This window comes from Sciurus carolinensis, chromosome 3 (genome assembly GCF_902686445.1).
Source record: "Sciurus carolinensis chromosome 3, mSciCar1.2, whole genome shotgun sequence".
NCBI lineage: Eukaryota > Metazoa > Chordata > Mammalia > Rodentia > Sciuridae > Sciurus > Sciurus carolinensis.
Genome location: NC_062215.1, coordinates 26,636,472 through 26,651,160, shown reverse-complemented (window position 1 = coordinate 26,651,160; position 14,689 = coordinate 26,636,472). Strand labels below are relative to the sequence as shown.

The following is a 14,689-nucleotide window of genomic DNA, read 5'->3' as shown; positions in this document are numbered from 1 at the left end:
GTTTTGATTTGGATATACAAAAGTGGCTTTATAATTAAATCAAAATCATAGTAAATCAAATTGTCCTTTTTGAGCAGAGATGTTCTATAGAGGCGTTAGTGAGAACTTTGTTACTTGGTATTATGCCAAGTTAGATATAATTAATTTTGTTGGGGACCAGATAGAAGATGCTCAGAGTGGTGGCTCACAGTAATGCTTCTCCTCCCTGTCATGCGCCTCTCCATGTCCCCTTTCCTCCTTTCTCACTTTAGCGGTAATCCTCCACCAGGGACGTTTACTGGGGCTGAGGGGTAAGTGCAGATCCTGAACCAAACTCTTCTTATGGCTTCTCAGCCACCGTGAGGCTATTCCCTCTTTAGATACCCTCTTGAATGTTCCTCAGTGTCACCCACTTGCAGTCACGGCATTGCAGCAGACTTTTTTTTTTTAACGTTTGTTACATGGCCACCAACTGCTCAGCAGCTTAGTCTATTTATCATCTTTTGTTGCAGCTGAACTTTCTTTCAAACTTTGTTTTCCTTCCAATAAAAACATGAAACATGTCTTAAAACTGTTATTAATCTACATTGTTTACTCTTGTTACCAATCATGTTTCTTTCATTCACTTACTGGTGGAATGGGGATGTTTTGTGAGTCTGGCCATTCTGTTAACCCAGCAAACCATCAGTCTGGTGTAAATGAAGCTACTCTGTGGTAGTGGCTGGATTCTTTCAAAGAGCATTTCCCATCCCTCTCAAGGGACGTATTCTCACCATAGGGGAGAAAAATAAGAAAGATAAACTCTAAAGATTTTATTTAAAAACAAACCCATTTCCTTTACACTACATAATAGGTTCCTTCAATGAGGTCTTAAAAAAATAATAAATGAGACAGATACACCAAAAATCAAATCCATTTTCTTTGGAGAACTAAAATGATTTTTTTTTCAATTAATTGATGTGTTTAAAACATAAGTTTAGTTGCTAGACTGGCAAAATCCCCTACTCCATTTACTGAGGTACTTAAAAATAACTAGCATGCTGTATATCTCTTTTTTCCAGCTTTGCCTTGAATTGGCGTTGCTGCCCTTGTTTTACCTCAACTGGCTGTAGCTTTTAGATAATATAAGGATTAACCAGTAACATCTTGCATTATTACTGTCTTCTAGGGAAAAATAGTTGGCATTTGACTTTTCTATTGCAGCAAATAAAACCTCAGGAGCAACAGGAAATCGTCCTGGAAGTGTAATCCGTGTATATGGTGATGAAAACAGTGATAAAGTGACTCCAGGGACATTTATACCCTATTGTTCAATGGCACATGCACAGCTTTGCTTCCATGGACACCGGGATGCTGTGAAATTCTTTGTGGCAGTCCCAGGTGAGTTAGGTTATTCCATTGAGATCTTTCTTTTAGGTCTTTTGGTTCCATCATCTAGCCTAATGCTAAGTACTGGAATTACAGGTAATTGATAAAATACATGAAAGAAGTTCTATGATGGAGGTATGATATGAGTGCTGTAGGGTACTTGAATAAAATTATTTTACAATCTTTCCCCACCCGCCAAAACCAAATTTCTTTGCTTTTATTGAAGACACTTGCTTACTTTTGAATAGTAGTGGTGTTCTGACACACAGACTGCCAAAGGTAGTCTTGACCTATGAAAGAAATCTCCAGCCTCTTGTCATCCAGGCCACATGCAAGAAGAGATGGGGAGGGCTGGGGATATAGCTCAGTTGGTAGAATGCATGCCTCACATGCATAAGGCCCTGGGTTCAATCCCCAGCACCACAGAAAAAAAAAAAAAAAAGAAAAAAAAAAAAAGAAAGAGATGGGGAATGTGTGCTCTGGCACCTTTAGCAGTGTTGTAGTAAGGAGCAATGGGCTAGCTGCCTGGGAATGTGGGCCCTTTGTTTCTGTCATTCACCTTGAGCAAGTTACTTAACCTCTGATACTTATTTCCTTGTCTCCTAAATAGATGTCTACCTACTTCCTTTCTTTTGTGAAAATTCCATTTGAAATTATAAAGCAAAATTCAGACAACATGGTAGTAACGATGTCTAGCAAAAAAAAAATAGTAATAAAGTAGTAGTTCTGTCCATTGGGAATACTAAAAATGATGTTACTGACCCATGTTTTTAGTTTTATTGCATTTTAGGAGTTAGATAAAGTTCAAATCTGAGCCAGGGTGCAGTGGCATAGGCCTGTAATCTCAGCAATTTGGGAGACTTGAGAGATTGGGAGACTGAGACAGAAGGATTGCAAACTCAAGGGCAACCTCAGCAATCTAGTGATGTCCTATCTTAAAATTTAAAGTTAAAAGGTATGGGGATATAATTGAGTGGTAAAGCACCCTGGGTTCAATCCCCTATACCAAAAAAAAGTTCAAATCTGACTTTGCCATACCAACCAGCTATATGATGTAGAAATGATAGTGTTTTCATGTGTTAGTCATTGTTCTCCAGAGAAAGAAAACCAACGTGTGAAGGGTTGGGGTATGTAGAGAGAGTTTTTAAGGAATTGGCTCATGAGGCTAGCAAGCCTGAAATCTGTAGGGCAGGCCAGCAGATTAGAGACCCAAGGAGGGTTGCATCTCAAATCTGAAACCAGTCAGGAAACATTTTTCTTCCTTAGAGGCCCTCAGTATTTTTCTTTTAAGACTTTCACTGATTAGGTGAGACCACTCACATAATGAAGGGTAATCTGCTTTACTTTATTTTTTTAATTTAAATTTTTTATTTTTCTGCTTTACTTTAAACATTAAGCATATCTTTAAAATACTTTCACAGCAATGTCTAGACTGGTGTTTGACCAGTTATCTGGGCATGATGGTCTAACCAAGTTGACACATAAAATTAACAATCACATTTCCCAAGGATGTTCCAAAGACTAAATGATTAAATGCACATAGGACAACAGCTGGCATATGGTAGTCTAACCAGTTGTTCAATTATTTTTAACATGAAAATGAACCTCCTGAAACCTCATTTCTACACTGGTACTGTAGTCATTTTCTTAGGATAAATTCCTTGAAATGAACATTGTGATAATAGTGTTTTAGATTTTTCTGTTTTTGTGGTACTAGATACCTAGGGCCTAGCACATACTAGGCAAGCACTACCAATGAACTCTATCCCCAGTCCTTTTATTTTGAGACAGGGTCTTGCTAGGTTGTCCATTCTGGTCTCAAACTTGGGATCCTCCTGTCTCAGCCTCCCAAGTGGCTCTGATTATAGGCATGTACCACCATGTGCAACTAACAGAATTTTTCTTTTCTTTTTATAAGAAAATGTCAAGAGTCCATGTTTTTGCATGGAAAATTGTTGATTTACTTAATTGCAGTATTCTCATGTCTACATAAATGTGCTTGGTTTTATTCATTCTCCTGTGATGAACTGCTAAGTTTCTCTTCCCATTTTTTCAGTACTAAAAACAATACCATTAAAAAGTAAATAAATGGGCTGGGGAGATAGCTCAGATGGTAAAGTGCTTGCCTTGCAAGCATAAGGCCATGGGTTCGATTCTCAGCACCACAAAAAAAAAAAAAAAAAAAAAGTAAATAAATACCAGGTACGGTGGCACACTCCTGTAATCCCAGCAATTTGGAAGACTGAGGCAGGAGAATCAAAAGTTCAAGACCAGTCTCAGCAATTTAGCAAGAGACCCTAAGCAACTTAGCGAGACCCTGTCTCACAATAAAAAATAGAAAGGTCAGTGACAAACTGCCCCATGGGTTCAATCCTCAGTAACCACCCCCCAAAAAAAAGGCATAAAAAAATACCGTGATGATCCCTCATATGCATATGTACAAGACTTTTCTGCTGGGCATAAGTGTATTTATTTTTTGTTGGGTATAAATTTAAAACTAGACTTGGCAACATTTGTGTGTGTGGTGTGGCCAGTGGCCCTAAAGATTAAATCATTCTGGTTATCTTTGTCATACCATCATGTTCTTGCTTCTGAGGTAGAACTAACTAGTCTACTAATATAAGTTATTTCTAGTAGACTTGATTTCTCCTAGAGAATGCTTGAGTCATACCATAACAAAGCTGTATGGGAATACATCATACTGTCCTATCCACTTTTAAGATAAATTAATTTTTTAATTTGGAGTATATTATGTCATGTTACTATGTCCTGTTAGCTCCTGGAGGCACGGCTAGTTTGACCAAAGGACAGCGGTTCTGGCAAGGAAAAAAAGCATATAGTCAAAACTTTTAAAAGCGATACCTTGGAGAATGTTCATTTGTTCACAGTGTGAATAACATTTGAAGATTTGTATCTCTTTCTACCATTTCATGATCATGGGTTCTACTTTAGAACTTAAGTTTTAAAACAAATGGCACAGTTAGCAGTAAATTTTTTTTTTGCATACTCTGAACTTAAGATGTACTTAACTATGAAAGGAAGGCCATGCATTTGAAATCAATTTAAATATTAAGTATGAATATGCAAATTCATAAGGCTTTAGTTGAAGATTTTTCTGTCTCTTAAACAAATACGAACATTTCTTTCAGGAGAGAGACCTTTCCATGGCCCTCAGACCAAAAGGTATAGATTGTAATCATTTGAAACAGGCAGCCAAGACCCACCTTGCCATACACATCTCATACTAATTTTGGATCTATTCCTGCTTAGATTAAAATTCCTTTACTTAAGATTTTCAAATTGGGATCTTATGACTTTCTAATCATTGTTTTCTGATCATGCAGAGCCTTATAGCATCACCAGTCCTTTGGTTATATTTAGCATGTATTTACCTGTTTGTTTAACTCTGAAAAAATTCAGGGAGGAAAAAATAAAACACTGTGCCCTGTCCTCAACTGTGATAAGTAATATTCACTTCTGTTCCTATATAAAATAGGTCAAGTCATTAACCCACAAAGTGGCAGTAGTGGCACAGACTTAACAGGTGATAAAGCAGGACCATCTGCACAGGACTCCAGCAGCCAGGCACCCTTGAAGTCTATGCTTGTCATCAGTGGAGGAGAGGGCTATATTGACTTCCGGATGGGTAAGTGTTTGGTTCTGGAAGCTCAGTTTCCTCTGTATTCTGCAATGTGGATTTTTCAACCACGGTAAATAGAAACCAATAAATAGATAATGATTTCTAAGAAATTCTCTTTGAATTCTTTGCTTAAAGAAGGATTGTGTATATCTTTTTTGCCTTCTTTCTGCTTCTGTGTGTGTATGTATATGTGCATACATACATACCAGATTAAGGCTTTTCACTTTATCTTTCAAGAAAAGAAGTACTGCTGGAGACCTTTAAATAGAGGTGCAGTGATTAGGTCTGTGTGGAAGAGGGAGCAAAGGTTCAAGACTAAAGATAGGGAAGTGAATTAGGAAAAAATGAATACCTGAGTGAGGTAGGGACAGTGGGAATACAGAAGCAGCATGATGGGGAATTGTTACTAGAGGGATGTAGCAAAAAAGAGAGTGGTACATTCACTCAGACCTTCATACAGAAGCAGCAAGTCTGGAGGAAAGGAAGGAAAGAGTAGTGCTTTGGAAACTGTAAAGCAATGTGCCAGTGTGAATTTATTTGTTATAGACTAGCCTAAAAATCTCAGTGATTTGAAAAGTTTCCAAACATAAAGTATTGAATGGTTTTTAGAGAATATAAACATATAGATCAGTAACAGATAATTATTTTTATATGAATTCTATAAAAATAGAGTAAAAATTTAAGATCATATAAATCCCAGTATGCCATATGTGACTAGTGTAAACTAGAATATCTAATGCAAAAGGTTTATAGACTTAAGGAAGAGAAGTAATGTTTAGAAATTGAGCTTATTAATATTGTCAGGAATGGAATAGTTTCAAAGTGTTTGAAATAATTAGTGGTGCAGCATTTCTTTATAGAAAGTAATTATAAAAAAGTATATTATAGAAAGTATATTGGCTGGGATAATCTCTGTAGATTTTTCTTGGAGTACAGCATGGTATTGGAACCATACTAATGAATATGATAGAGCCCAACAAGGTGGCGCACTCCTGTTAATCCCAGTGACTCAGGAGGCTGAGGTGGAGAATCACAAGTTCAAGGACAATCTCAGCAATTTAGTAAAGACCCTAAGTAACTTAGTGAGACATTGTCTCAAAATAAAAAAAGAACTGGGGATGTAGCTCAGTGGTAAAAGCACCCCAGGGTTTGATCCCCGGTACCAAAAGAAAAAGAATATGTTAATAAAATTTGTATGTAGCTTTTCTACTTCCACTAAATTCTTTCCATTGTAGCCCCTGAGACTAGCATTAAAATTTCTCTACTAGTTTGGCAATATCTCTAATAATCCAGCCTGAAAAATGACTTATCTTTAAGCATAAGTTAATTTTTATAGTGAATTTTTTAAAACAAATTGAATTGGATCTTTTTTTTTTTTTGGTTCTGTTTCCTTTTTTATCTCCTGCAATATTTTTACAATGACATACTGATCCCACCAGTTCTTTTTTTTATTTTTTTAATTGTAAACAAATGGGATACATGTTGTTTCTCTGTACATCAGTTCTTTATTTTTAATGTCGTAACTTGAATTTGTAGTATGTAGTATGGCATTCTAGTCAAAAGGCTATTAGTAAAAGGAGGTGGGGAATTATGGATGGGTAAGGACGGAGTGGCCTGCAAAGAAAGGTGCAAATGATCAAGATCATTTCTCTTACGCTGTTTTTAATCAACGGTATTAATATTTTCTCTTGTTTAGCTGAAATTCAGGTGGAGCACATTACAAAATTCCAGTGCATCAGTAGAATATATGATATGCAGATTTTTAGAATTTTGCTGAAGAATTCCTCCCACCAGACATCTTGTCACTAGGCTATGTCAGAATAACCCTGCTGTGCACAACAGTTAACTGATGTGAGCTTGTGGAGAGAAGTGAGTGTGCCTGCTACCTCACTCACCACATTCACTTAGCTACCTTGGCAGAGGACCTGTGGCCTGCCTGCTCCCCCAATCTCTATCATGTGCTCTTAATTCATCACCTGTCCTAAACTTGAAAATCATGGAAAGAAAAGCTTAGTACAGTGATGATGAATCTGCTGTCTTTCAGAGAAACTTTGAATTTCCACATCTTGCATCAGTTAACTTCAGTTGGAGAACTTTCCTCCTGTCACTTGATAGTAAGCATGAGTTATTTGGGTTTGGGGTTTAGTTTGTGTACTATTTGTGAACACATATAGCACTATTTAATCTCAATTCTTAGTTTGAAATAAGCAAAAGTAGACTCTCTTTTTTTTTTTTTTTTTTTTAATTCTGGGGATCAAACTTAGGGCAGACACTCTTCCACTGAACTGTATCCCCAGCCCCAATTGTCCATTTTGAATGAACACAGATTTGGACAACTCTGCCATCTTGGCTTTCCTTCTCTATTATTATAAATATGCAGATGTATTGCAATGTACTTACCAACATACTATAGTAAACTCATTTTTATAAGTATAGGGAAAAGTGAATAAACCTTTTCAAAAATTCTGCAGTGACTTTGATGAGTGGGTGAAGATTCTGACTTATGGTATTCCTTTTACTGTTTTTCTGCAATGGAAGCCAGACAAGTTTTGTGCATCTTTTGCATAGATTAACCGTGAGCATCATATAATTCACATAGTTCTACATTTCCAATGTTAACTTAACTTGAGTCTCCTTACCATCTACTAGGTGATGAAGGTGGAGAATCAGAACTTCTTGGAGAAGATCTTCCACTTGAACCTTCTGTCACCAAAGCAGAAAGAAGTCACTTGATAGTGTGGCAAGTGATGTATGGCAGTGAGTGAGCACATAGGATACAGGTGGAGATAGGGACACGTCTCTTCTGCATGGTTTATTTTTCCTTTTCTCTTTTATTTAATGCTTTTTTTGTGAAATAAGTTTCACCACATAATGTGTGAGCATTTCTTCTTGTTAACTTTATATTACAAAATCTGTCCTGCCGTTAACAATACAGAGGAACTAGCTGTTTTACTGCACCAGTGTTATAGGCAATTTCAGTATATTATGAACAAATCAAAGAATGTTTACTTTCTGCAAACTGGTGAATTACAGAAAGCAATCCAGTTGTGGTTTTTTCTGCCACAGTCTAATGTCACTCACTTCATTTGATGGGGTCACTTTTTAGCTGTCACTAATAATGGAATTATTGGAAAACACTTGATAAATGAAACTGTACCATTAACAGTTTTCCCCAGTGTATATAAAATTGACACACACTACTATCAGATGGAGTATCAGAATTTATCTAACTGTCCCAAGAAGGCTAAAAGCTAACTGTAAATTAACTTTCACTTTCAAGTCTGACAAATCTTGTTTATATGGTATATAAAACTTTGTTTTCATCAGATTTTCAGGGGGTTTTATATTAAAGAAATTAAGACTACACTATTTAAATAAAAGTCCTGTTTCTGACTTATTAGAACTCTAAAGTTTATGAGGCCTGCTTCTCTGAGTATTCTGATTTTTTTGAGACTAGTTTCACTTGTTTTCATACTGACATGTTTGAGAGGCTTATACTTATAAAGCTTAGGAGAAGCTTTAGCATTGTGTTTTGTATTCATTGTACCAGAGGATGGTGGTGGTTGATTCAGGGTTTTTTTCTATATAAAATCTCACCTGTTTGCCAGATGTTCCTGGGCTGCTCTGACCTGTTAAAAGTGGTGATCGAAGTTGATGGAACCTGGCCTAACCAATTAAGTGAGGGGTGTGTATATATATATATGTGTGTGTGTGTGTGTGTGTGTGTGTGTGTGTGTGTGTGTTCCTGGGGAGCAAACCTAGGGCCTCTAGCATGCTGGGCAAGTACTCTTACCACTGAGCTACATCACCAGCCCATTGAATGAAAAATTTGACCAGGAGGCTTGTTTTCTTTCTTCTGCATAAAATGCTACATAGCTAATACTTGGTATTTTGAATATAAATAACACTTTTGCGCCCTTCTAAGCTCAAAATACTATCTTCAAAAAGGAAAACTATGAAGCGGAAGAAGACAAAGCTAATATACCATATATAAAGTCAAGGCCGATGTTACATCTTTTCACTTAACAATGTCCATTTAAAAAATAGATTAGAACCTAGATTTAACTGATTTTGTTCTTTAGTAAGTTTTTAAAAACCATGATGCTTTAGATTTTTCCCTCTCAATCTTCCTGAAAACGTATGATTTACCATTTCTTACCATTACCATAGGCAAAGTTTAATATAATTTTATGTGCTATTTTAAAAATATAAACCTATAGGAAAAAGGTCCCCCCCCCATCATTGGAAGGACTACAAAGAAAAGAAAGCAAACGCAGGTCTCCAATTGTCTAAGCATTCTTAAGTACCAGGGATTTTTTTTCTTTCTGAACTGTTAAAGATATCTGTAAAAAGTATACCAGTGACTTTTATGCATATACATGATTAGGCTAGGTTATAAAATAGATGGAATTTACTGAGCCGAGGAAGGCCTTTGGATCCATTTGGCCACATGTGTCTATAAGCACATTGTGTACACAATAAAATTGTGGCCATGTATGTTTTAGAAGAGAAACCTGTTTTGGTAAAATCTGTATGTAACGGATAATATTTTGCTTGAGCTTAGTCACTTTTCTTCAGGGCACAAAATTTATGCCACTTTTCCATAGCTTGTCTGCTATGTTTTTTGGTTTTAATCTTAGCCATTTTTGGCAATTCCTAAAACATTATTAAACCTTTATTAGGAATGTTGTATAAATTCATAGAGACACCAAAGTATTTGGGAATTTTAATCCCAAGAGGTAAGCGCCCCAGAGTCAGATGCCCCACTTGTTCAGAAGCCTTTCACACATTTGTATGATCGATGTAACTTAGGAAATCAGGAATTAATGATGAAATGTGCAAACATGTTAACAGTGGTTATAATTGTTCCTTTTAAACTTATCAGCTCTACCTTAAGGAATATAAGTGTGTAATCATTTTACCTAAAGATGTCAAATTATTTGTGACCCTGTTAATTAATTTCAGGGACCAGAAAGGACAAAAATGCCTGTACAATTTGTTTTAAAGGCTTGTGCTTCTATTTGTAATTTCAGTTAAACATTTTCTGTAGATTACTTCTCTTCCTCTTTCCCCCAATAACAGGTTTATATTCTTGTAATGTCCACTTTGGTCAAGGTGGTAGTCTTTGGAAGAAATGCCCAAATGTAGGCTTCTCAAAAGCAGCAGAGGGCTGTAACTCCCAAGGCCAGGGCAGAGGAGGCTTGAGTGCCTTGGGTTGATCTCACCACATAGAAAATTTGCTCCTATTGGAAGAAATCAGGGGTACTAAGAATTCTCATTTTGTTACATTTGGGTTATGTAGGAAGTTGAATCATTTGAAATTACCATTGTTTAGCCATTGCTGATCTATCAAAATGGCCTCATCATATGCCTCCACCTAATACTTATTATTAAATCTAAGTTAAAATCTCTATGAGGCAAAGGGAAAATATTTTCTTATGGACTCAAAGTTTTGAGATTATTTTTCTGTAACTTGTGTTACAGAAAACTGTTAAAATAGGAATCAGTCTTTTAGAAATTGCAACTTGTTGAGAGTATAAAACATTTTAGCACAAAATATGCTGCACATGACTTTTCAGATGAAGTGTGTTTGCATAGAAAACCAGGCTCAGTGGTGCACACCTGTAATCCCAGCTACTTGGGAAGTTGAGGCAAGAGGATCACAAGTTTGAGGCCGCCTCAACAACTTAGTGAGACCCTGTCTCTAAATGAAAATGAAAGGACTGGGGATGTAGCTCAATGGTAGAGCACTCCTGAGTTCAATTACTAATACTGCAAAAAAAAAAAAAAAAAAAAAAAAAAGGTTAAAATACATTCTCTCAAGCTGGGCGTGGTGGTGCACACCTGTAATCCCAGTGACTTGGAAGGCTGAAACAGGAGGATTGCAAGGTTGAGGCCAGCCTCAGAAATTTAACAAGGCCATAAGAAACTTTTGAGACCCTATCTCAAAGTAAAAAATAAAAAAGGGCTGGGGATGTACCTCAGTGATAAGCACCCCTGGGTTCAAAAAAAGAAGAAAAAAAAAAAAAGAAAGGAAAATAAGATGATTCTCTCAGTTGCAATATTGTTCATTTCTTATAAAGGTCTTCCTGCATTTGAGAAGAGAACTCTTAACATAGGCTGCCTTAGTAACAAAACATCTCATAATACTAACTATCCTAAAGGATATGTGTCTTGCAAATGCTATGGAACTGAATATTTATTTCCTTGTGAATATTACAACCTTTACCAAAGGAGTCAACCAGAGTTAGGGCTTTTCTTTGCCCTCTTTTTCGACCCCATGGTGCTGGGGTTGGAACCCAGGGCCTTGTGCCTGTTGGGCAAGTGCTCTACCACTGAGCTCCATTGCCAGTAGGGCTCTTCTTAATTGATCATGTTGAGAAAGTGATTCATTTGGTCTCACTTTGTAACATGGGAAGAGGAGGAGAGAAGATAAAATGTGGAAATCATCAATGCTTTTCTAACAGGATTATGCTCTTCTGTAACACTAAATGTCTTTTTCTTAAGTAATTAAATTTTATTATTAATTTTGTCCTACATTTCTCAATATTTGAATATATTTTAACAATTTATGTTCTAAATTTGTTTTTTGTCCTAGACATCTTATCCAGAATTTTACTTGCCTCCATAAAGTGGGATTCTAGAGTGTCCCACTTGGCTATCTCTTAGAGGCTGAGGCTTTGTTTCTATGAGCAAAAAGCTCACTTAGCAATGTAGTTATTTCAGTATTTATTTCTATTACGGAATCCCTGGGGTTCAGAATGTAACTTTGTACATGAAATATATATAAATATGTATATGAAACATGTATGAGGTCCAGTGTGTTTTGTTTCCTTTTTACCTTTCTCAGGGGTCTGAACTTGGGTTTTATTTGAAAGTCCAACAGTCTCCCCATCAAACATGTCATTTTTGAGTGTTCAGAATGTTGTCACTATTTGCCACTGACTGAATGTGAGCAGTGGGGTGAGTCACTTAGCTCATGTGTTCAAATGAGATGTGGGTATTGGACAAGGCTGTCTAGAGGTATGGGAGTGCTGAGTGACAACCCACTTGTGACACTGAGATACACCATTTGCCAGTTTACTCAGTGATAAGAGATAGGTTGTGTTAGGATTTTGTAATATGGTGTACTTACTTGTGATCCCTTGCTTGAAAAGACTCTGAGAGGAGGGATGATATAAAATTAATCACATTCAGTGCAGTGGTATTTAGTGTGATCCAGTGGGTTTTGTTTATGTGTGCAAAAAAGCTGGGTTCTAGTTTGATAGTGAAAGTCACCCCACTTGTCATGTTAATAGGACAGTCACCAGATGATGACACAGTTATCTGTCTAGTGAGGTAGAACGATCTATAACATAACCAATAGCCTGACTCACTCCTAGACTTGGTAGGACCTTGACCTGCCTGCCTCTTAGTCCTTTAGAGCCTGCCAAGGCATTGTTTGGGAAACTGATTAATTCTGTTGAGTCCTTTTAGCCATATTTTGACCCTTCTAGTAAGACAGAATGGCAGCAGAAGACAGGAAACATTCATTTTGATTTTGCTGGGAACAGGGCAGGAGCCCTGTGCTCATGACTGGAACTGTAACCTGTAGTCCCCTGCTCTGGCCCAGGGAGAGAACTGCCTCTCAGACCTTGATAGATAGATTCTGCTTAAGCTATCAACTCGTAGAAAGGCCCAGGTCTCCATTGTCAGTATAGACAGAATGGTCCAGTAGCTAGCAATTTATCAAGAAGATTTCTCAGAATGCCTGAAATATTGGGTAATTAATACACTTCATTTTAAACTTTCCCCCCCAGTACTGGGGATTGAACTCAAGAGCTTTATGCATGTTAGGTAAATGTTCTCCCACTGAGCTGCAGATCCAGAGTCCCTTTTTAAAATTTTAATTTTGAGACAGGATCTCACAAAGTTGCCCAGGCTGGCCTCAAACTTTCTGGGATTAGTTACATGCTACCACATCCATCTAAATCTATTTTCTTTAGGGAGACATAGCAGTGTAATGGGAGAGAAAGCTGTGGGCTTTCTGTACAGGATTTATCCCTACAGTGTCTCTAGGCAGGTCACATTAACATAGCATTTGGGAGTTTTTTTTGTGTGTGTGTATTTTTACTTTGGTTTTTGCAGTGCGGGGGACCCAACCCAGGGTTTTGTGCATGCTCAGTAAGTGCTCTACCACTAACATCCACAGCCCATGCTCTGACTGACATCCTTGGACCTGAATTCTCTCATGTGTTAAAGGGGAGGGTAGTTTAGCCAGGTGATCTAAGAAAAACCCTAGTTGTAACCCTCTGGTTCTGTGACTGTGTTTCTAATTTTCCTTGCTTTATTGTCTGTACAGATAAGAATCATACCTTGTTTGCAGGTTCAGGGCCGCCCAATCCGCCATTAGGCCCAGACAACTGGTAGGTGGAATTTGATTACTAGAATTTCCAATTTACCATAATGATATTGTATAAAAGAAACTAGATAGTTTAGGTCCTTGCTTTTCACCATATTCAAGCAGCACAGCAGCTCCCACCCACAAAGAATTTGAGCTGAGGCCCCCAAAGGGGTGGACAAAATAAACGCCTGCTCAGTGGAAACAGCAGTTTAACTTAAAACTGCAGTTCTCAGCTGAACCAGGAGAGGGAGGTATGACCAGAATCACCCCAGAATCTATTCACAGCATACTTGTTTTCCTTCTTCCTCTCATCTCAGGAATGTCAGACTACTGGTATTTAGAAAAATAGTTACCCAGCTGATTCTCATCCTCCCATTGAGAACATCTGCTTAAAGGAACTCAAAACAGCAGCTCAGCTAGATATCACAAACACCTGTTTTCCAGGTGCACACAACTTCATTCATTTTTATTGTTATAAATTGAACAGTATGACCTGCCAACAGACTCACCCCAAGCCCAACTTAATAGTCTTTCTTTTTTGATTCATGTACAATTGAAATGTAGGATACTTTGAACTTACTGATACATTAAAAACATGAAGAGAATATTTTATCTCCCTTGAGTCTGAGCTCACTTGACAAAGCTATATTCTCATGATTTTTCATAGGAAAAAAAACCTTTTAGTAATCATGCCTAGCTTCATTTTTCATAACATCTAGCAGTTTTTCCAAGTATTTGGCTCGTAAATTCACAGGTGATCTGCAGAGAAACCCTTTGGGGAGGATATTACCATTCTCAGGTAATTCTGAGGCCTGGCTAAAGGAGGGGCCTTGCCATTGGTAAACAAGTTTACCTAAGAGTAGCAGGTGCCTTGCTGGATGCTATAACCAGATCAGCTGAACACCAAGGCTACCGTGGGTGGGCAGAAAAGTATTAGACTTCCATTCCAGGAGACCTCGGTTGAGCCCTGGTCTAATGTTTCTTAATTTTGTGACCCTTTCATAATCACTTTACACTATTCAGTGTCCTTACTCTGAGGTAAGCATAACATTCCAAAGAGAACCAGGCGTGTTGGTGCACTCCTGTAATCCCAGAGACTTGGGAAACTGAGGCAGGAGGATCGAAAGTTCAAGGCCAGCCTCAGCAACTCAGTGATACAGGTATCAAAAAAAAAAAATTTTTTTTTTTTTTTTAAAAAGGTCTGGGGATCCTCAGTAGTAAAGTCACCTACCTGCCAGGTACTCAGAATTGTGCTTGAGTTTCCCAGGTGTCAAATGTGTGAAGACAGGTAAGACACCCTCAAGGAGATGAGGCTAATA

General features: G+C 37.5%; 1 protein-coding gene across 11 annotated transcripts in view; it reads left to right on the top strand.

Annotated features, from left to right (window-relative positions):
* Spag9 (sperm associated antigen 9) overlaps positions 1-9,245 on the top strand; it is a 130,239-nt gene extending 120,994 nt beyond the window's left edge. For 7 of the 11 annotated variants that reach the window (XM_047542891.1, XM_047542892.1, XM_047542889.1 and 4 more), the window contains 3 exons: positions 1,183-1,359; positions 4,844-4,993; positions 7,637-9,245. In XM_047542891.1, the coding sequence (XP_047398847.1) occupies positions 1,183-1,359; positions 4,844-4,993; positions 7,637-7,752 (443 nt within the window). In that variant the 3' untranslated portion in view covers positions 7,753-9,245. Of the gene's footprint in view, positions 1-251; positions 291-1,182; positions 1,360-4,843; positions 4,994-7,636 lie in introns of all 11 variants that reach the window. The other 4 variants (XM_047542887.1, XM_047542886.1, XM_047542890.1 and 1 more) reach the window with 1 other exon arrangement.
* Positions 9,246-14,689: the final 5,444 nt, after the last annotated feature.